General features: G+C 44.7%; 1 protein-coding gene across 4 annotated transcripts in view; it reads left to right on the forward strand.

Moving 5' to 3' along the window:
* The window catches only part of LOC124595675 (microsomal triacylglycerol transfer protein), a 202,154-nt gene that overhangs the window by 54,274 nt on the left and 124,213 nt on the right, over positions 1 to 23,667 (forward strand). For 2 of the 4 annotated variants that reach the window (XM_047134530.1, XM_047134531.1), the window contains exon 2: positions 18,484 to 18,507. The exons of the other annotated variants lie outside the window; for them this stretch is intronic. In XM_047134530.1, the coding sequence (XP_046990486.1) occupies positions 18,484 to 18,507 (24 nt within the window). The remainder of the gene's footprint in view (positions 1 to 18,483; positions 18,508 to 23,667) is intronic. 4 annotated transcript variants of the gene reach the window in all.

Raw genomic sequence — 23,667 nt, forward strand, 5'->3', positions numbered from 1 at the left:
ACATGAAACAGCATTTAGGGTGGCCATCATTAAAACAAAGGCGTTTTTCGTTGCGGCGGAGTCTTCTCACGAAATTTCAATCACCAACTTTTTCCTCCGAATGCGAAAATATTTTTTTGACGCCGACTTTCATAGGGAGAAACGATCACGACGATAAAATAAGGGAAATCGGAGCTTGTACGGAAAGAAATAGGTGTTCGTTTTTTCCGCGCACTGTTCGAGAATGGAATAATAGAGAATTTGGTGAAGGTGGTTCGATGAAGTCTCTGCTAGGCACTGAAGTGTGATTTACGGAGTATCCTTGTCGAGGATGATAGAATAAAAGTGTTGTGAATTGGCAGGAGCCAATTCACGGAGTTTGGAGGAAGCCGGAATGCACGCGTTTAAGCTCACGCAGACTGGCGTGAGGTCTGGAACAATTAAAGGAGTTGAGTCTAATAAATAAAGAACGTAGTTGCTTGAATACTTAACTTTAATCCATAATTGGAGAACATCGCTCTTGAGGATACATTAATAACAATCTCAAAATAAACTGGTAATGGCGCCTTGCTAGGTCGTAGCAAATGACGTATCTGAAGGCTATGCTAACTATCGTCTCGGCAAATGAGAGCGTATTTGTCAGTGATCCATCTCTGTAAAAGTCTGCTGTACAACTGGGGCGAGTGCTAGGACGTCTCTCTAGACCTGCCGTGTGGCGGCGCTCGGTCTGCAATCACTGACAGTGGTGACACGCGGGTCCGACGTATACTAACGGACCGCGGCCGATTTAAAGGCTACCACCTAGCAAGTGTGGTGTCTGGCGGTGACACCACAAAAAGATGCGTGAGGAACAAGAGTTGGTCATCAGAGGAGAAGTTGGAACAGAATCCACACTGGTACACAGCAAGGGTTTTATGGATGTGATGGAAGAGAATGGTTCTGAAGACCTTGCTCTACTCCGATGTGAGATTGACGGTTCGATAGGAGGAAGTACTGCTAGGGGGTTTGTTTGGTTTGAGGAGAAGTAGGATTTTGGAGGTTTTATACAGCGCAGTGTGGTAGCCTGCGGAGGGCATCGTGTTGTAAAGGGCGAAATGGGTTCCTGTGAAGGAATGGGGACGCTCTCTTAGGTGTTGTAGGCAATGCAGTTGTGACAGAGAGCGATGTTGCATTATCAAATGGTTCAAATGGCTCTGAGCACTATGGGACTTAACAGCTGTGGTCATCAGTCCCCTAGAAAATAGAACTACTTAAACCTAACTAACCTAAGGACAACACACACATCCATGCCCGAGGCAGGATTCGAACCTGCTACCGTAGCGGTCGCGCGGTTCCAGACTGAAGCGCCTAGAACCGCTCGGCCACCCCGGCCGGCTGATGTTGCATTATCAATATAATATTTGTTTTATGTCTTTTCTATTATTTATGTTTTCTGTTCTTACTGTGGAATATTGTCCAAGTAATGGAATCTGGGAGCAATTGACCTGACAGTGGAGCTTGTACATTCATATATTGTAGGGGATAAGGAGTAGTCGAAACGAATATCATCAAGAATTGCAATGATGTAACAGTAATATGATACAAAGTGATTAGATTTGATCATTCTGGTAGGGAATTGTTATTACGTAGAAATGGATAATGAGAAATGGAGATGCAGCTTAAGAAATCAGTGGAAAGCTGTCCGATACTTGGAGTTACGGGTGTGTGTAGCGTTAAGCCCAGTGCTGTTAGGCGTCAATCCCGACGTTTTTTGGCATTGAGTAAATTTCTGATATGTTTCTGTAACTGCCAGTGACGTGTGAGTGTATTCGGTCCCGATTCTGTAGGAATGAGTGTTAGAAGCGACGGGTCTCACGTAGATGGAATAGAGCTTGTAGAGGGAAGGTAGGGCGATTAGGATATATGGGTTCGATGTGGATGTGAATGGATTCGGCGTCTAACAAGGCCCGCAACGAGAAGGAAGCATTACGAATTATACTATATGATGCAAACTATCCGAACACTTATTAGTCGGCATTAATATGGAGAGCGTCCACTCTTCGTCTTTATGATGTCTTGAATTCAGTTGGAAACACATTCAGTAAGGTGACAATGTCTGCGGAGGAATGGCAGCCCTATTTTTCCTCAAGAGTAAACTGACGCCATCGCTGTTGTTGTGCCAAGGATCTGTAATGGATGTTTAAGTAAGCGGCAGTAATGTACACTGAAGTGCCAAACAAACTGGTATAGGCATGCGTAGTCAAATACAGAGATATACAATCAGACAGAATACGACGCTGCGGTCAGCAACGCCTATGTAAGACAAAAAGTGTCTGGCGCAGTTGTTAGATCGCTTACTGCTGCTACGATGGCACGTTATCAAGATTGAGATAGGTTTGAACATGGTGTTACAGTCGGCGCAAAAGCGATGGTAACACAGCATCTCCGAGGTAGCAATGAAGCTGGGATTTTCCCGTACGACCATTTCACTAGTGTACCGTGAATATTAGGAATCCGGTAAAACATCAAATCTCCGACATGGCTGCGGCCGGGGAAAAGATTCTGCAAGAACGGGACCATCAACGACTCAAGAGAATCACCCAACGTGACAGAAGTGCAACCCTTTCGCAAATTGCTGCAGATTTCAATGCTACGTCATCAAGAGGTGTCAGTGTGCGAACCATTCAATGAAACGTCATCGATATGGTCTTTCGGAACCGAATGCCCTCTCGTGTACCCTTGGTGAGTGCATGACACAAAGCTTTACGACTCGCCTGGGCTCGCCATACCGACGTTGGACTGTTGATGGCTGGGCCGGCCTTTGTGACCGAGCGGTTCTAGGCGATTCAGTCTGGAACGGCGCGACCGCTACGGTCTCAGGTTCGAATGCTGCCTCGGGCATGGATGTGTGTGATGTCCTTAGGTTAGTTAGGTGTAAGTAGTTCTAAGTTCTAGGGGTCTGATGACCTCAGATGTAAAGTCCCATAGTGCTCAGAGCCATTTGAACCATTTGTTGATGACTGGAAACACGTTGCGCTGCCGGACGAGTCTCTTTTCAGATTGTATCGAGCAGACGGACGTGTACGTGTGTGGAGACTACTTCATGAATCCATGGAGCCTGAATGTCAGCTGGGGACTGTTCAAGCTGGTGGAGGCTCAGTAATGGTGTGCAGCGAGTGCAGTTAGAGTGACATGGGACACGTGACACGTCTGGATACGGCTCTGAGAGGTGACACGTATTTAAGCATGCCGTCTGATCACCTGCATCCATTCACGTCCATTGTGCATTCCTACCGAGTTGAGCAATTCCAGCAGGACAATGCGACACTCCACACATCCAGAATTGTTGCAGAGTGGTTCCAGGAACCCTCCTCTGAGTTTGTGCAAATCAAAATGTGTGTGAAATCTTATGGGACTTAACTGCTAAGGTCATCAGTCCCTAAGCTTACACACTACTTAACCTAAATTATCCTAAGGACAAACACACACACCCATGGCCGAGGGAGGACTCGAACCTCCACCGGGACCGGCCGCACAGTCTATGACTGCAGCGCCCTAGACCGCTCGGCTAATCCCGCGCGGCTCCTCTGAGTTTAAACACTTCCGATGGCCACGAAACTCCTCAAATATGAACTTATTGAGCTCATCTGGGATGTCTTGCAACGTGCTGTTCAGAAGAGCTCTCCACCCCTCGTGCTCTTATGGACATACTAGGGTGATTCAAACGAAAATTTAAATTTGTAGTAACAAATCGAAAATACGCTCCTTTATCCTGTAAGTTGGTAAGCGTGCTACAAACAGCGTGCAGAATGGCCTGTAGGTGGCGCATAGTGCAGATCCACACATACTGTCGCAGTATCAGAATAAAGATGGCCGCCACACTTGCGACGTGCACCAGGGTAGAACAGCGTTCTATTATTCCGTTTTTGCGTAGTGAAGGTGTGAAACCTACTGAAATTCATCGTCGAATGAAGGTTCAGTGCGATGATGCACGTTTGTCACAGCAGCAAGTCTACGAATGGAGTAGGAAGTTCGCAAATGGTGTGACTTCAGTGGAAGATGCTCCACGTCCAGGTCAGGCACAACGAGTTGTGACTCCACAGAACATTGCAGCAGTTGAAGCCATAGTGAAGGAAAACTGCCGAGTCACAATGAATGATATCACAGCATGTTTACAGATGAGTCATGGGTCAGCACACCACATTGTGCATGATGTGCTCCAGTTTCACAAAATGTCTGCAAGATGGGTGCCACGGCAGCTGACTCCTGAGATGAGAGAACGACGTGTTGATGCTTGTGAAGAACTTCTTCGGCGCTTTGAGCGAGAAGGTGATGGCTTCCTTGCAAGAATCGTTACTGGGGACGAAACCTGGGTTCACTTCCACCAAATGGAAACGAAGAGAGCGAGCTAGGAATGGCGCCATTCCTCATCACCATAACCAAAGAAGTTTCGAACAGAACCATCAGCAGGGAAGGTCATGCTGACTCTCTTTTGGGACGAAAAAGGCGTCATTTTGGAGCATTACATGCCTAGAGGGACCACTGTCAACAGTGCATCATACACAGATCTCCTAAAAAATCATCTTCGGCCTGCAATCAAATCAAAACGACGTGGATTGTTGTCAGCAGGTGTCCATTTGCAACATGACAATGCAAGGCCCCACACTGCCCGTACAACAGTTGCAACAATCACAGACCCGCATTTTGAGTGTCTTCCTCATCCACCATGCTCACCAGACCTTGCCCCAAGTGATTTCCATATGTTTGGAGCACTCAAAGAGGCAATGGGAGGAAAGAAGTTCCGTTCTGACGAAGAGGTACGTTACGCGGCGCATGATTTGTTGCACGGACTACCAAAAGAATTTTTTTCTAAAGGAATTTATGGACTTTGTAAGCGCTGGAGGACTTTCATTGAGCGTGGGGGAGATTATGTTGAAAAGTGATACAGCTTTGTACCACTTCTGCACAGAAAGTAATATTTAAAAAATATTTAAGGTTTTCATTTGACTCATCCTCGTATGTACTGCCCTTCAGGATTCATGGTGTCAATTCGCTCCAGCACTACAGACATTAGTCGAGTCCATGCCACGTAGTGCTGCGGCACTTCTGCGTGCTGACGGGGGCCTACACGATGTTAGGCATGTGTACAAGTTTCTTTCGCTCTTCAGTGTAGGTGGCAATGGTACGGTCCACGAGAGTGAGGAAAACGTCGTAGTCTGTCTCTACCCTATTTGTCTTCAGTACTATGGTTCAGCTTCAAGCCTAGACGCTGCGACAGACACGTGACTCCTCGACGCAGCCGTTACCCGGAATCCCTCCGCCTGCGGGGTAAACAGCGTGCGTGGCACAGCGACCACGTTGGGCAGCGCGCTGCCGGGTGAATCACCTCTGCCTGGGGACAATTGCCGGTGATTGAGGCAGTTAGAGCCGGGAAGCGGCGCGCACCTCGCCTTCCTGTGGCGCCGGCCACTGCCAGGGCCTCCGTGTCGCCTTCTCGGCCGCTAGCCACTCCTTCCTCGTCCTGTTACAAACGAAATTAGTAAACTCTTTGCAATGTGAGACGTCTGTTTTTCTTACTGTGGTGTCGTACAATAGTGTTACTACCGTCTACACTTTCTGATCAAAAGAATCCGGACATCGAATGTAATCAATTAAGCACTAGATGTCATGAGTTTACAAAGAGGCGGATAGTGATATGTTGTCAGCAGAGAAGCAATAACAGCAGAATATGCCAGTCATGATCGCTCACAAGGAGACAAAACGGTAATCAGATTTTTGTAATCTTTTATATTAATACACAATTTTGACATCGTTAGCGTGGGGGCGATCTATGGTATTTTGAACGCTGAATAAATTTTCAGCTGCCAATACCGCTAAAATCATTTATTCATGTAGATTACTCGTTTCGGAAAATCTCTCCTGTCATTTTCGGACCTATGTTTACATAATACACAATATTCTCCTTCAGTACAGTAAGTGGTGCTATACAGTGTACTGTATGTCCATTTTGAAAGCTATTGTGATCTATACTGGAAGTCGGCATGTCTGTATTAAAATAACAGCTATGTGCACAAATGTTATTGCGCCGATTACTGGTTCTCACATTCATCACCACTTTACAGCTCCAAAGTTGTAAAGTGGTGATGAATGTGAACACCTGTAATCGGCGCAATAACATGTGTATGTGTACATACTCTTATTTTAAAACTGACATTTCGACTTCCAGTACGGCCCACGATATCATCACGGACATATAGAGTGGAGTAAACAAAAGTGGTTCATATGGTTCAATTGGCTCTGAGCACTATGGGACTTAACTTCTGAGGTCATCAGTCCCCTAGTTCTTAGAACTACTTAAACCTAACTAACCTAAGGACATCATACACATCCATGCCCGAGGCAGGATTCGAACCTGCGACCGTAGCGGTCGCACGGTTCCAGACTGCAGCGCCTAGAACCGCTCGGCCACTCTAGCCGGCAAACAAAAGTGGCCCGGCGAACATAGTTTGAGGGTACATTGAAATATAGCAGAGGAAAGGAAATGCAGTCCTAACATGACTATAGCACATTTGAAACTGACCACCATTCATCTCTTGGCACTTTTGGGCCCTGATCAGCAAGTTACTGAAGGCAGATCGAAGCTGGACTGCTGGAATTGCTGCAGTCTTATCCGAAATGTTCTGCAGCAGTTCTTGAAGACTACGAGGGTGCCGACTGTATGGGCAGTTGTTCCATCCTGTTGGAAGTAGCTGTGGTCTTTTCCTCCCCCGTTAATGCTGCCGCAAATGGTATCCACTCATATGGACCACTTTTCTTTGCTTATTTGCTCCATCCTGTACACTGTACAGCCCCGCTTACTGTTCTGAAGGAGAAGATTGTGTAATGATATAAACATAGAACCGAAGAAGGCAACAGAGAACTGCCGAAACCGGTACCATAATCTATATGAATAAATGGCGGTTAAAAATTTATTCCACTGGGGTCTGAAGTGCACAATAACCCTGGGTTCAGTGTGAGGCGGCGGTGAGGTGGTTGGACCGCTGCGGCCTGTTGGGGGGGGGGGGGGGGGGGTTGTGAGCCACTGAGGGCTACGGCGGGACAAGGCCTCTCCGTCGTTTCTAGGTCCCAGGTTCAATACTCAATACACACAATGTCCTGGTCCTATGTAAAATCGGTAAGCGGGTCCAAGACTTCCATTCAGTACCTGGTTGACCAGTCGGGTGTGGTAGCTGAAGATAGCAAAACGAAAGCCGAAGTTTTAAATTACACGTTCAAGGGATCGTTCACACAAGAGAATCGTACAAACAAATAATCATTTGGCCATCGGGCGGAATACCTAGTAGTAAGCATCCCTGCCGTAGAGAAAGAACTGAAAGATTTGAAAGCAGATAAATCACCAGGTCCGGATTGAATCCCAGTTTGGTTTTACAAAGAGTACTCTACGGTACTGCGCTCTTGCCTAGCATGTATTTATCGTGGACTTCTCGCCAAGCACAAAGTCTCAAGCGACTGGAAAAAAGCGCAGGTGACTCCAGTATAAAAGAAAGGTAAAAGAACGGACCCGCAAAATTATAGACCAGTATCCATAACTTCGGTCTGCTGCAGAATCCTTGGACATATTCTCAGTTCAAATATAGTAAACTTTCTAGAGACTGAGAAGCTTATGTCCACGAATCAGCATGGTTTTAGAAAGCATCCCTCGTGCGAAACTCAGCTTGCCCTTTTCTCACATGATATACTGCGAACTATGGATGAAGGACAACAGACGGATTCCATATTCCTAGGTTTCCGGATAGCTTTGGCTACGGTGCCATTCTGCAGGCTGTTAACGAGGGAACTAGCATATGGAATAAGTGCACAGATACGTGAGTGGCTCGAGACTTCTTTATGTTGTCCTCGACGGCGAGTGTTCATCAGACGTAACTTGCAAAGCGATATGAAATTGAACGAGCATGTGAGAATCGTTGTAGGGAAGGCAAATGGTCGACTACTGTTTACTGGGGGGAACTTTAGGAAAGAGTGGTCCATTTGTAAAGGAGTCCGCATGTAGGGCGCTGGTGCGACCTACTCTTGAGTACTGCTCGAGTATTTGAGATCCGTACCAGGTCCGACTGAATCGAAGCAATTCACAAGCGGGCTGCTAGATTTGTTGCCGGTAGTCTCGAACAACACGTAAGCGCTCGGAGATGCTTCAGGAACTCAGACGGGAATCCCTGGAGGGAAGGCAACGTTCTTTTCGAGCAACACTACTGAGAAAATTTAGATAACAGGCTTTTGAAGCTGTCTGTCAAACGATTCCACTGCTGCCATCATACATTGCGCGTAAAGACCACGAAGATAATACACGAGAAATAAGGGCTCATACGGAGGCATATAGATAGTTGTTTTCCCCTCGCTCTATTTCCGAGTGGGACAGGAAAGGAAATGGCTAGTAGTACAACGTACCCTCCGCCACGCACCTTATGGTGGTTTGCGGAGTATCTGTGTAGATGTAGATGCAGATGTACACTATATTTCCAGAATGGGCTCTGAAATGCTTTATAAATAAAAGCGAAAAGCGTCTGGTGAAAACCACTTTTAAAATGCACTAAGCTTAAGACGATAAAACCAATAATAATAATAATAATTATTATTATTATTATTATTATCGGAACAGGTCTCGCAATGCACAACCCATCGCGAGGACAGCGGCGTTCTGAAGATGCTCGCGTTAGTCGAGTGAAAAATGTAAAACAAAGAAAAAGTCACATGCGACTTGTGGCGGCTCTACTTTTTTAATTTCTAAGGTCGCTCTTCCCCTGTACGCAAATGCTAGCGCTAGCTGTATTTACGCCTAGTCAGGCCTGGCGAGATGTGCACAGGTATTTACGACTGAAGTTAATGCTGATGTGGACCATCATGAAGATTAAGTTTAACCTAGACTGCTTACACTTGGTGTCATCCCAAAATATGCACGAATACATATTCGGAATCCATCTCGTGTAGCACAACGTAACGCGAGGTCGATGGAGTTCTGAAGATGCTCGAGTTGCTGTAAAATTAAGGAAAAGTTACATGCGACTTGTGGCGGCTTTGCGGTTTTAACCAATAATAACTAATTATATGACAGCTGCTGCTGGAGATAGCCATGCAAACAAACATATTAAAGTTGTGTAGTTTTGTTTCGTTTCGCTATACCCATGTGAACACAAACACAAGTACAACTCCATTATACCCCATGTTACGACACACTTACGCTCTAGTGGTGCGCTGTGCGACTACGCCACGACGTGTATTACCAATCAAAACTTGGAGAGATGCACTGTCCAATGACATGTGTCATGTTTTTGTATGTCTTGTAGTTTCGCGCAGTCGTTAGGAACTAATGAATAATTCTATATACATCAATTCTACAACTTCCATTCTACATCACATCAGTGATAAAATTCAGTAATGAATGAGAACTCAGCCAGGGAAATCCCTTACAACCGCATTGATTGTCAACAGGTCTAAAGCATGATCCTTTCTTCCAGGGGTATTACTCTCGGAAGGTAAGCAGGAGAACTTCTGCGAAGTGTGAAAAGAGACAGTGGCGGAACGTCGTAGCGCAGTCGCACACGTGCTCTTATTCCATTGGCAGTTGCAAGCCTGACGTGTTCTTGTCCTGATTCGCCTAGCGCACCACTTGACCTCCATAATCTCTGGAGCTTCACCTTCATGCGACGGCGCCTTCATGCTGACCAAGTGCTGCAGATTAGTCTTACAAGTATCAGTCTAAATTTAGTACTGGTATAGGGGGCGTCGAAGTTTTTTCATCTTACACAACTTTTGACTTGTTACAGTTATTTATAATCTCTTTTCACCTAGACGAATCGTAACCAGGGACTTATGAATTTTGCCAACATCATTAACGACCAAAATACAGGCATCAACTTCGTTCTTCTCAAACTGAAGTGCCGGCCGGAGTGGCCCTGCGATTCTAGGCGCTACAGTCTGGAGCCGAGCGACCGCTACGGTCGCAGGTTCGAATCCTGACTCGGGCATGGATGTGTATGATGTCCTTAGGTTAGTTAGGTTTAATTAGTTCTAAGTTCTAGGCGACTGATGACCTCAGAAGTTAAGTCGCATAGTGCTCAGAGCCATTTGAACCATTTTTTTCAAACTGAAGTAAGGTACGGTTTAATTCCAAAACTAATCAAAAAATGGTTCAAATGGCTCTGAGCACTATGGGACTTAACAAATGGTTCAAATGGCTCTGAGCACTATGGGACTCAACTGCTGTGGTCATAAGTCCCCTAGAACTTAGAACTACTTAAACCTAACTAACCTAAGGACAGCACACAACACCCAGCCATCACGAGGCAGAGAAAATCCCTGACCCCGCCGGGAATCGAACCCGGGAACCCGGGCGTGGGAAGCGAGAACGCTACCGCACGACCACGAGATGCGGGCTGGGACTTAACATCTGAGGTCATCAGTCCCCTAGAACTTAGAACTACTTAAACCTAACTGACTTAAGGACATCACACACATCCATGCCCGAAGCAGGATTCGAACCTGCGACCGTAGCGGTCGCGCAGTTCCAGACTGAAGCGCCTAGAACCGCTCGGCCACAGCAGCTGGCCCAAAACTAATCCATCCTATTGTTTTTTGTTGGATATGGGTGTCCGAGACAGATTATGTGGGTGAAGTACTAATTCTTTAATCTTCCCGCTAATGTCCTGTCGGTTTCGTTATCCTATGATGGCAGAAGCAGGGGAGCGTTCCAAAATGGCGCCTCAACTAAGTGAGCCAACTGAAGTCCATCGAGGTTTGTTAAAAGTGTATGGAGACAGTAAAGAAGGTGCGAGTAACGTGAGGCGGTGGGTACAGCATCTTTGTTGTGGTGAAAAGAATATGCACAACTAGCCAAAACTCCAGTCGATACTGCTCAGCTGTCATCCCTCATAATGAACAGCATCTCGATCAACTAGTCCGCGACGATCGGTGGATTACGAACAAGAAATCCTGTGAACAGCTCAATGTCGGCTGTAACACCGTAGACCGTATGTTACGCAACGCCCGTTATCGCATAATGTGTGTGAGATGGGTTCCACGGATGTCTCCAATACGAGTCGGAATCCAAAATACTGTTCATGGAGTGGTGTCATGCTGTTTCTCAAAAAGAGAAGAAGTTCAAGACACAACCATCTGCAGGTAAAGTTATGTGTGCAATCTTATGGGATATGCAGGGTGAGGTTCTTTCAAACGTATTGGAGCATAAAGCAGCCGTCAGTTCGGAAACCTACAGTTCGATACTGATTCAGCTAAAAGTCATAATTTCCAGACACAACCCAAAAAAGAAGAAGCACTTGCGTTCGAACACGATGACGCCAAAACCAAAAACAGTTTTTCAGCCGTGGAACTCGCTTCCAAATTTGGTTACACTGTCCCACCACATTCATCGTACTTAATTTACCACCTTCGGACTCCCATCTGTCTGGGCGTATGAAAGATCGACTACGTGGCCAACATTTTCCATACTCGGATTCTGTTCTCAAAGCTGTAAAACAGTAGCTGATTCAGGTTTTCACGAAGGCGGTGCGCAGGCTTTTGTTCGCAATTGGAAAAGTGCATAATGAGCGGTGGTGGCTATGTGGAATAATTACAGTATGTAGCTAAAATCTTGCTCTATTTAACTGTGTTACTTTCCTTTCTATGTCTGTTGTGGTTTCCATAAAAATAAATTGGATGCTTTAGTTTGTACGTTTTTTACATCAGATTAGCAGATCTGTATGAGATAATTTCAGTGATATATCTCTTTTGTAGGTCTCCTTTACTTTGAATATGCAGAGTTGTTACCAGAATGAGATTTTCACTCTGCAGCGAAATGTGTGCTGATGCGAAACTTCCTGGCAGATTAAAACTGTGTACCGGACCGAGACTCGAACTCGGGACCTTTGCCTTTCACGGGAAAGTGCTCTACCATCTGAGCTACCCAAGCACGACTCACGCCCCGTCCTCACAGCTGATGGTAGAGCACTTGCCCGCGGAAGGCAAAGGTCCCGAGTTCGAGTCTCGGTCCAGTACACAGTTTTAATCTGCCAGGTAGTTTCATGCAGAGTTGTTGTTCCGGCCGTTTGAGAGCCACGCTGCGTGGAAGTTGACTCTACTTGCTAGCTATTCCGTAGTTGACCATAAATCTATCAGTTATTGCTCGTATTCAGTTCTGACGCAACTGTGGACTTACCCTGGCAAACACATCGCACCTGGAATCGCTGTTTGGATAACGCACTAAACTATTGGGTCCTGGTCGTCGTAATGTACGTAGAACTTGTTTCCTTCTTGTCGTCCATCTAGGATGTAGCGCTCTTTGGCTTTAAGGGAGAACGAAGATTAGCGTTTAACGTTCCGTCGACACCCATATCATTAGAGACGAAGCCAAGCTCGAGGTGGTTAAAGGATGGGAAAGGAAATCGGCCGTGCCCTTCCAAAGGGACCAATTCTAGGGAAATCACGGAAAACATAAATCATGATGGCCGAATGCGAATTTGAACCGTTGGCTTCCGGAATGGGTTTCCAGGGTGCTGACCACTGCGCCACATCGTCTTTCCGTGGATGTAGTAGAAAACCTTGTGGAGATGGTTAACTACTTATCTATGGGCTGTGATGTAATCACCTAAAAATAAGATACTGATTTCTTGACGGAAGTTATTTACCTATGTAGGCTGTTATCTATGGGCTGTGATGTAATCACCTAAAAATAAGATACTGATTTCTTGACGAAAGTTATTTACCTATGTAGCCTGTTTTATTTTTAAATAACCACTTTATTTCATGATTTAGAGATTAGCTAATTTCACCCCGTTGGACATTTTCAACCTACCTAATGCTAAAAATAATAAAAAAAGTTACAGCAGCGTTAAGAAGAACAAGAAATAAAATCCAAAATAAAATAATTTTACGCACTCTGTTATTTGTGAAACTAACTCTATAATTTTTTTTTTTTTTGTTAAACACTGAAGTACAGAATTTTCCCTGACAAGGACAACTCAAATTTAACCTATTCATTTGTTACCCACAACATACAAGCCCAACGAAATCTGACTGCTATACATTGACAATATGACTTCCAATAAGTAACTGAATTGCAAGAAACCCCAACAATAATACAAATCCAAAAAATATGAAATTAAAGAAATAAAAAACTACCTCCTAGTCTGTTAATTGACAAAACTCATTTCAATCATGAATATCGAGAGTGGAAACCCCATTCTTTTTTTACAAGTCACTTACCTCACAGAAAATCTTCATAACACGAACTACAGCAGTTACAGCAAGTACCAGCAACAACCAGCTAAATAAAAATATTCTAACTACTATAGAGTCCAACTATTAGGAGGCATATGATTAGCGAAAGAAAGATTTTGTTGAAGAGCAAACAATGTATTTAAAAAAATTTAACCTTATTCATGTAACATCCTGTTTCAAAAATTATATAGTTGTCAGTAATTCCACTACCCAAACATTTACATAACATCCATCATCATACATTTCCTTGCATGTTTTCTTATAAAGACATTATTTCATCTTACTTTACATCGCGTGTCCTACCAACACAGTGTCTCCACTAGGAATACCATGTCCATACACTTCCCTATCCACTCGCTAACTGCTAATTCGTCCAACCACAGAATCTCTTGCCGAGGGCGCAGAGTGCTGTCAGCGATATTATCACAGCCTATAATGCTGCCAACTTACTAACAGGGTACTTGCACTTGTATCACAGTATAAAAAAATTGTTAGCTTGTAGCATTACACACTCCAAACATATGCGTAGAGGAAGGAACAAGCCATGGCGTTCTTAACAATGGTTTGTCATAAGCATGGTAGTTACAGTAACAACCTTTATATACAGAACGGTTATAATTAAATTACAACTACTCACAGAGGTCCAGTGTAGGCTGTATTATCGTATGACAGCGAAACTTCGTAGATATTCTAATTCATTAATGCAGAGCCGATGTATGCTGGAAACAAATTAATTTCTGTTTTGGCAACCAGGTGCACATATGACGCTATGAATGCAAGAAATACGTATAGAAGTAGTGGATTAGCAACGGGGCTTGGGCAGAAAAGTTCAAACAAGTGAGAAACGCATACTGTTGATTTTATTATTAACTGCCGCTTACACAGTTTGTTCAATATGAGTAATGGAGACGTCGACAGGATTCTGTGGCCAGATTTCCACCTAATGGCCAAAACGTGGTACTAGTATTTTTCGATCGTAAATCGTTTCCGCATTAACGTACTAGCATGTCTACCAAGTTTCACTGGTATACGATAATTACAGCCTACACTGGACCTCTGTGAGCAGTTGCTTGTTAATTGTAACCACCCAGTACATCATTATTCAGCGTGATTCACATTAAAACGCGAAAATATAAATTGCATCTCTTACCGTTAAATAAATTATTATCTCTCTTCTTACACAAGCATTTCACGTCTTACCATTAGAAGCAGTGGTTGGGAAGGGAGTGAGACAAGGTTGTAGCGTCTCCCCGATGCTATTCAATCAGTATATTGAGCAAGCAGTAAAGGAAACAAAAGAAAAGTTCGGAGTAGGTGTTAAAATCCATGGAGAAGAAATAAAAACTTTGAGGTTCGCCGATGACATTGTAATTCTGTCAGAGACACCAAAGGACCTGGAAGAGCAGCTGAACGGAATGGACAGTGTCTTGAAAGGAGGGTATAAGATGTACATCAACAAAAGCAAAACGAGGATAATGGAATGTAGTCGAATTAAATCGGTTGATGCTGAGGGAATTCGATTAGGAAATGAAACACTTAAAGTAGTAAAGGAGTTTTGCTATTTGGGAGCAAAATAACTGATGATGGTCGAAGTAGAGCGGATATAAAATGTAGACTGGCAATGGCAAGGAAAGCGTTTCTGAAGAAGAGAAATTTGTTAACATCGAGTACAGATTTAAGTGTCAGGAAGTCGTTTCTGAAAGTATTTGTGTGGAGTGTAACCATGTATGGAAGTGAAACATGGACGATAAATAGTTTAGACAAGAAGAGAATAGAAGCTTTAGAAATGTGGTGCTACAGAAGAATGCTGAAGATTAGATGGGTTGATCACATAACTAATGAGGATGTATTGAATAGAATTGGGGAGAAGAGGAGTTTGTGGCACAACTTGACAAGAAGAAGGGACCAGTTGATAGGACATGTTCTGAGGCATCAGGGGATCACAAATTTAGCATTGGAGGGCAGTGTGGACGGTAAAAATCGTAGAGGGAGACCAAGAGATGAATACACTAAGCAGATTCGGAAGGATGTAGGTTGCAGTAGGTACTGGGAGATGAAGAAGCTTGCGCAGGATAGAGTAGCATGGAAAGCTGCATCAAACCAGTCTCAGAACTGAAGACCACAACACCAAAAACCATTAACTGGGTGAAAATACAATTACGTAATCTTAAACCGTTCCGGAAACGTGGAGGTGAACATCTTGACTGAGTCGCCCTCTGCAAAAATGGTAATGAGTGAACGTGAGATCGGCGGGACAGCGAGTTACTCCCCCTCCTTCGTGAGGGCCAGCTGTATTTGTTGCGGCTTGCGATTCGCCAGCCGTCGCCAGCAGTTGCTCTCTCAGCGGACCGCAGCCAGCCGCTTGCTCACTTACGTCACGTACAGAGCCGAGCGCACACCTGACTTCCCGGGGTCGTCGGCCGGCGCAGTTGGCTCCAGTGTGAAGGTCGCGCAGAGGCAGGAGTGCAGCAGTCACGACTTCGCACCACGGCACCCTTCTCCATTCTCGGCAACGGGCTAATGGCGTCCGCGCTTGTTAGTCCTTTATGGAGGTGTTAACAGAATTTCGGGCGCGGAAAAAAGCACTGACATTAAAATTATGGTACACCATCAGTTCATTTACACGTACATCCACATTTCTATTCCCCAGTAGTACGTGATGTGATGGAGGGTGCACGTTGATATTCTACGCCTCAATCCGAATACTGGTGTGATGTAGCTCTCCACTCTAGACTATTTTATTGAAGCCTCTTTCTCTCTCCATAATTACTGAACCTACATTCCTGCGCCGCCGTTTATTACAGCCAAGTGTTGGTCTCCCTCACAATTTTTACTACTCTCCCCCGGATCTCTATGCTACCTTCCGCAGCCAAATTCACGTTTCCTGTCTCTGGATCTATCGACTTCCAGTCCCAATCCAGCTCACGAATTTAATAAACCAGGAAGTTTTTTATTTATTTTTTCTTATGGGACTTAACTGCTAAGGTCATCAGTCCCAAAGCTTACACACTACTTAACCTAAATTATCCTAAGGACAAACACACACATCCATGCCCGAGGGAGGACTCGAACCTCCACCGGGACCAGCCGCACAGTCCATGACTGCAGCGCCTGAGACCTCTCGGCTAATCCCGCGCGGCCAGGAAATTGTAAAACAGCGTATACTCTGCTGCGATAGAAAGATCCATTCTGAAAACAACTCCTAGACTGTAGCTAAAAAATTTTCCGCGATACTCGTATTTTTAGGAATGCTAGTTCAGAAAAGTATGGAAAAACTTCTGTGAAGTCTGGACACTTGTTGTTGTTGTTGTTGTCTTCAGTCCTGAGACTGGTTTGATGCAGCTCTCCATGCTACTCTATCCTGTGCAAGCTTCTTCATCTCCCAGTACTTACTGCAACCTACATCCTTCCGAATCTGCTTAGTGTATTCATCTCTTGGTCTCCCTCTACGATTTTTACCGTCCACACTGCCCTCCAATGCTAAATTTGTGATCCCTTGATGCCTCAGAACACGTCCTACCAACCTATCCCTTCTTCTTGTCAAGTTGTGCCACAAACTCCTCTTCTCCCCAATTCTATTCAATACCTCCTCATTAGTTGTGAGATCTACCCATCTAATCTTCAGCATTCTTCTGTAGCACCACATTTCAAAAGCTTCTATTCTCTTCTTGTCCAAACTATTTATCGTCCATGTCTGGATACTAGGAGAGACATACTGGCGGACGTGAGCCTGTGAAAAGGGGTCGTGGAAGTTGACTGGATAGATAAGTTCCCTAGAACGTTGTCTACAAAAGGGGAGGTTCACAATTCGAGCCTGGTCCGGCACACAGTTTGAATCTGGCAGAAATTTCAAAATATATGACACTCCACTGCAAATCGGTGATTCATTCCCTGCTATATTAGTATATGATGTTTGGTGCACGTACATGTGCATCTACAACTAGACTCTGCAAACCACCATGAAGTACACGACAAAAGGTACATCCCATGGTACCGGTTATTAGGGTTCCTTCCCGTTCTTTTCATGTATGGAGCACGGGAAGAATGATCATTTGAATGCCTCTGTCAGTGTTCTAATTATTCTGATCTTGTCCTCAGGATCCCTATGTGAGCGATAAGTAGGAGGTCGTAAGACATTCCTAGACTCATAATTTAAAGCCAGTTCTTGAAACTTCGTTAGTAGGCTTTCTCGTGATAGTTTATGTCTTTCTTCAAGAGTCTGCCAGTTCAGTTTATTCAACACCTCTGTGACATTCTCCCACGACTTAACCAAATCTGTGACCATTCGTGCTGCCCTTCTCTGTATACTTTCAACATCCCCTGTTGGTCATACTTGGCACAGATTGAACAGTATTCTAGAATGCGTCGCACGAGTGATTTATAAGCAATCTCCTTTGTAGAGTGATCGCACTACCCCAGTATTCTACCAATAAACCGAAGTCTACAACCAGCTGTATCCACGACTGACCCTACATATCATTTCATTTCATACCCCTTAGAAGTGTTAGGTCCAGGTATTTGTATGAGTTGGTCGGCTCTAACTGGTGTGAGTTTACGAGAAATTTCGGGAAAATAAAATGGCTGATATTCTGCACCACAGTTTTGAGACGAAGGGCTGGATCCGATTGTCCGATTGCCTTCTTTCCTCGTATTTATGTTTTCCACAACTATAGCCGTAGGATACTACGTTTTGTTTCGTTTTATGAAGGTGCACAGTTTTATATTTCTTAACATTTAAAGCTAATTGCCAGTCTTTGTACCACTTTGCTATCTTAAGACCTGGCTGAATATTTATGCAGCTTCATTCATACAGTACTTCATTACAGGTAACTGCATCGTCTGCAAAAAGTCTGAGGTTACTATTAATATTGTCCGTAAGGTCATATAGAACACGAACAGTAAGGGTCTCAACACACTTCCCTGCGGCACACGCGATGTTACTTCCTTCTCCATCCAAGAGTAGTACCTCCCTCTGTCCTTCATTTCGTTGCATGTGTGACAAATAAAGACTTAACGTCCGATTATTTTTGGCATTAATCAGTATGCGTCTCTGTCACTCGTATTAGGTAAACTGTAACGTTACAAGAAATTTCGGGAAAATAAACTGGCTGATATCTTGCAACTAAAGTTTGAGACGAAGGACGGGATCAGATTCTCCGATTGCCTTCTTTCCTCGAATTTATGTTTGCCACAGAAATAATTTTTTGCTGGTGGAGGGACCAAAATTCTAATGACTGTCTTGTTTCTTATTTCTAGGTCCAATGTGCCACATGGCGCCAGGTAAGATTTTTCCTAGCATGCATCTACATAATTTTTCTGTCTGTTTTACTAACCACAAATTGTTTCAAAACCCTTAACGGCAAGAAGACAGAAAGAAAATGCATGCTGAATGCAAATAAGCTGGGATATTGCCACTGGATAATGCGAACATAAAATTCTGGGACATTTGCTTAAGACTCGCATGGTGTTGGTGCAATCATATTTCGCCAGGGAAAGGTGCTGCTTGAAGTTATTCTCTAAATCAATCATCACAAGACTTTGAACGAATCTATGCTAGCACTGTAAAATAACACGAGCAGCGTGTCCACTCCGGAATCAGGTGGCTACAGTGACGTATGGCATTTCGTGCCGTATCCCTGAACTCAAATGTTCTATTTTTTAAATTACTTAAGCGGTACAGACATATTTTTATCATGAGATTCATGAAATGAAATTATAAAAGATAGTTATGAAGTTTTAAATATGACCTCGAAAAGAATTAAGTTACGTAATTAATTTATATCTGGTCCTTGGTTTACAGACCTCCTATACATTGAAATATCTGCGCTAAAGCACTCTGCTACCGCGGCCAAAACAAAATGACACAGTCCACTGCTAAAACTATATGGGCTCCTCTAACGGAATGCTACGGTACGGTGGCGCGCGGATTTCAGAATGTACAAGGAATTCAAATATTATCTGCAAACAAAAAGTAAATCATGTAACTTTAATTTTTCGAGGTGATAATTAAAACTGTATGATCAGTTGCCCATCGTAGCCCACAGCTGATATCTTTAATTTCGCAGTAGTTTCAACAACGAGAAGACAGTGTGAATGCGCATAAGAGCGCACTTGAAACACAGTTTCTTTCTCTGAAGATTGCAAAGAACTTTGTGTTCTTTCACGTAGTCATGTGTCAACAGAATCATACATTCTTGTTCAGAACAGAACAGAACACATCGAACGACTAGAGGTAGGACTTTCATATTCACAGGACGTGTACATTACTACGTTCTGCAGAAATGGTTGACGTTTCAATCATCTAGCTTCAGCATGTGTCTTGTTGCCTAGTAGGCACAGAGTCCACCATGGGTGCTGATAACTTGTTGCATGCGTGATGGCATCGACGCGTATAACGCGCGAATGGCATACTGTGGCCGGCCGAAGTGGCCGTGCGGTTAAAGGCGCTGCAGTCTGGAACCGCAAGACCACTACGGTCGCAGGTTCGAATCCTGCCTCGGGCATGGATGTTTGTGTTGTCCTTAGGTTAGTTAGGTTTAACTAGTTCTAAGTTCTAGGGGACTAATGACCTCAGCAGTTGAGTCCCATAGTGCTCAGAGCCATTTGGCATACTGTGACATAGCCATCCATGCTGCATTCACGGGGTTCCAAAGTTCATCTCTGTAGACTGGCATTGGGTCACAGCGCTGCACCTCTCGTTTCTCCATATCCCACACATTTTCGATTGGCAACAAGTCTGGTGATCTGGCGAATCAGGGCAAAAAAATGGTTCGAATGGCCCTGAGCACTATGGGACTTAACAGCTGAGGTCATCAGTCCCCTAGAATTTAGAACTACTTAAACCTAACTAAGCTAAAGACATCACACACATCCATACCCGAGGCAGGATTCGAACCTGCGACCGTAGCGGCCGCGCGGTTCCAGACTGTAGCGCTTAGAACCGCTCGGCCACTCCGGCCGGCGAGCCAGGGCAAAAGGCTGACATCCTGTGACACCAAGAAGGTAGTTGTTGTTTCAGCAACACGTGGTTGCACATTGTTTTGCTGAAATATGGCGTCTGGGGTGTTGTGCAGAAAGAGTATGGCTACGGGTCACAGGATGTCATTCACGAAGGTCACAATGGTCACATTGCCCTGGACACGCACCAACTGTGACTTGTGGTTGTACCCAATGGCACCCTACACCATAAGACCTTAAGCTGGCCCTGTATGTCTTGTGCGAATGCGGTCACTGTGATGCCGCTCGCCCTGTATGTGGCGAACCAGAACACAGCCATCATTTTCAAACAAACAGAACCTGGGTTCGTCCAAAAACACTATCTGATGCCCTTACTATCCCCAGTGCCGTCATTCCGTACATCATTGCCATATGGCATGTTTCTACACATTCGTTAAAGGTAGGCGGAGAAGTGTCCGACGCCCACGTAACCCATGCTGTGATAAACGGCGCCGGATTGTCACCCCTGGTTGTGTACAATATGTTACACAGTTAGATAACTGCGCCAGAGCCATGGAGGGTGCAGATCTGTCCAGCAATGGCATATGGATGAGGTGTCGATGTTCTCGGGGGATGGTCTGGATGGTGCACCTGACCCATCTCGTCGTGTCCTATGGTCTTCCGTGAACCGTTCTGCACACACCCGTTGCACTGCTGAAACACTTCGTCCCACAAGAGCAGCAGTTTCCCGGCTGGATGCACCACAATGTCTCATGACAATAATGCACCCTCTTTCAACCTCACTGAAATGACGGTTCACGCCGTCTGCAAGGCATCCTGCACGTCTGCTCAAGTCACGCTGATCTACTACGAGAGCGGCAGGCACATTTTACCTGTAGGTGGTGGTACGCCGCGATATCGATGTTGGCTCTGAGCACTATGGGACTCAACTGCTGTGGTTATCAGTCCCCTAGAACTTAGAACTACTTAAACCTAACTAACCTAAGGACATCACACACATCCATGCCCGAGGCAGGATTCGAACCCGCGACCGTAGCAGTCGCACGGTTCCGGACTGCGCGCCTGGAACCGCGAGACCACCGCGGCCGGCGATATCGATGTTGATCTTGAACCCGCGAGCCGACGAACGAGTGTAACTAGGGGTCTAAAGTTTTGCGTGTCTGGACCCCGACCTAAACTTTTAGGCTGGAGGTCTTAGTGGCTGGCCCCTCCCTTTTTTCCTTGCGGTCAGCCAGCCACTTCGATCTGCTTTATTGTTTTAGCTCCGTCTACCACTTTCTACCTGTGGAACTCATGTTTTACTACTGACGCAATGATTTGTCCCATGCTTCGGTGTGGGTACGCCCATAGTTTTCCAACCTTTGTTCAAAAATGGCTCAAATGGCTCTGAGCACCATGGGACTTAACATCTGAGGTCATCAGTCCCCTAGAACTTAGAACTACGTAAACCTAGCTAACCTAAGGACATCACACACATCCATGCCCGAGGCAGGATTCGAACCTGCGACCGAAGCAGCAGCGCGGTTCCAGACTGAAGCGCCTAGAACCGCTCGGTCACTCCGTCCGGCTCCAACCTTTGTTATCTGTGTTTTACGTTCTGCTTTATCTTCCTGTTCTGGATATTTTTGACACCTGTCTTAACCTGTTTTTGCGATGGCGCTGAAGACCTTGCCGTCGTGCGCCCATACAACCCTTTCCACTCCCACCACCTCCAACTTTCATTGGTAGCAGTACGGACGAAAACAAGAAAAAATAGAGATGATGTGTTTCACAGTAGCGAAGATGAACAAGTATTTATAGCTCCTCAGAGCCCATGTTAGCTGACTTTTTTTCCCCTGTTTTGGTACCTTCTTCTTCATCATCCTAGAAAGCTTCTAACATCATCACGGAATCATGCTTTATTTACACACATTTACAGACGCCGGTGCCTACAACTTTGACACTCTGTAGCGTCGTTGCATGATGTTTCCGAACAAGGATTCCTATTCAAAATACTGTGTACTCACTCCCCTCTACAAGTCCTGAAAGTTTGCAACGAGAATTTCAGAACATCCGGAATACTTCGCAAGATAATGTACAGCAGATGACGAAGGATAGCCACTGACAGTATTAACGATTTTTCTGTTACTATCCACTTTGCGTATTTGGATCCACATTGCTGAAAAGAAGAATATATAGAAGAATGAAACATAAAACTGAAGATATAGTAGATGAGGATTAGTTGGGCTTTAGGAAAGATAAAGCACCACAGAGGCAGTTCCTACATTGCACTTAGTATTGGAAGCAAGTCACCTTCACATTGAGACAAAAAAGCGCTTGAGAACCTAAAATCTGGGAAGATGTTTGATGTTACTGTATAAAGAGCTACAAGATCTAGGGGAAAACGGATAATATACAATATGTACAACAACCAATGGAGAACACTAAGAATCGAAAAGAACTCGGGTTGAAAAGGCTGTAAAACCGGGATGCAGTCTTTCTTCATTATGGTTCGAACTACAGATCGAAGAAGCAATGACGAAAATAAAAGAAAGGTTCAGAAGTGGTATTAAAATTCAGATTGAAAGGATATCGATGATAGTATTAGGTAACAACATTGCTATTCTTCATGTAAGTGAGGAAGAATTGCAGGGCCACTTGAGCGGATTGCACAGTCTAATGAGCACAGATTAACGACTGACAGTAAACCACAGAAATCTTAAAGTGATGGTCAGTACAGAAAAGAGATCAGCAATAAACTTCACATCAACGTGAGTGTTGTTTATTGCTTCGCACACAGTAGTAAGGAGAGATGGGCTACATAGCGGTGCAGCAGCTGTCGTCGTAAGCAAACTGGACTGCAACACAAATGATTAGCGAACACGTAAATACAGTAAATAAAACTTTTACGTAACTTATAGCTTTCTCCAAGCATTGCGAAGAAACTCTACAAAAGAACAAAAGCATGCATGCATGCATGCATGCATGCATGTCCGAAGGAACATTGGATCGAAATACGGAATAACATTGGCACTGCATTATCGTATTTATCCGCCGACACAAGGCAAGCGTATATTAAGTAAAATGTCTCCCCTGTACGAGAGTATACATAATGGATGTAAGAGTATAGGTTGTAGCTAGGTGGCTGACGACGTGCGGAAATTTGGGTCTGGCCGAGCCAAATGGTGGCCGGCACGGTAGCTCAGCGTATTCGGTCAGAGGGTAACTGCCCTCTGTAATGAACAAACTGAGTGAATGGATCAACAATGAATTTCAGCGGGTGTCATGGGACGTCGCCACAAAATGAGATTTAAAAAAATGGGAAGGCGATCGCTCGCGATAAGCGGGAAATCTGGGTTAGGGTCCCAGTCCGGCACAAATTTTCACTGTCATTATTCCATTATACAGCTGATGGCTGTCTATACTCGCAACTGCGAATACATGTCGTGTATACGAGGGACGTTTGAAAAGTCCGTACAAAGTACGAGAGATGGCACCACCGGC

This window comes from Schistocerca americana, chromosome 2 (assembly GCF_021461395.2).
Source record: "Schistocerca americana isolate TAMUIC-IGC-003095 chromosome 2, iqSchAmer2.1, whole genome shotgun sequence".
Taxonomy (NCBI): domain Eukaryota; kingdom Metazoa; phylum Arthropoda; class Insecta; order Orthoptera; family Acrididae; genus Schistocerca; species Schistocerca americana.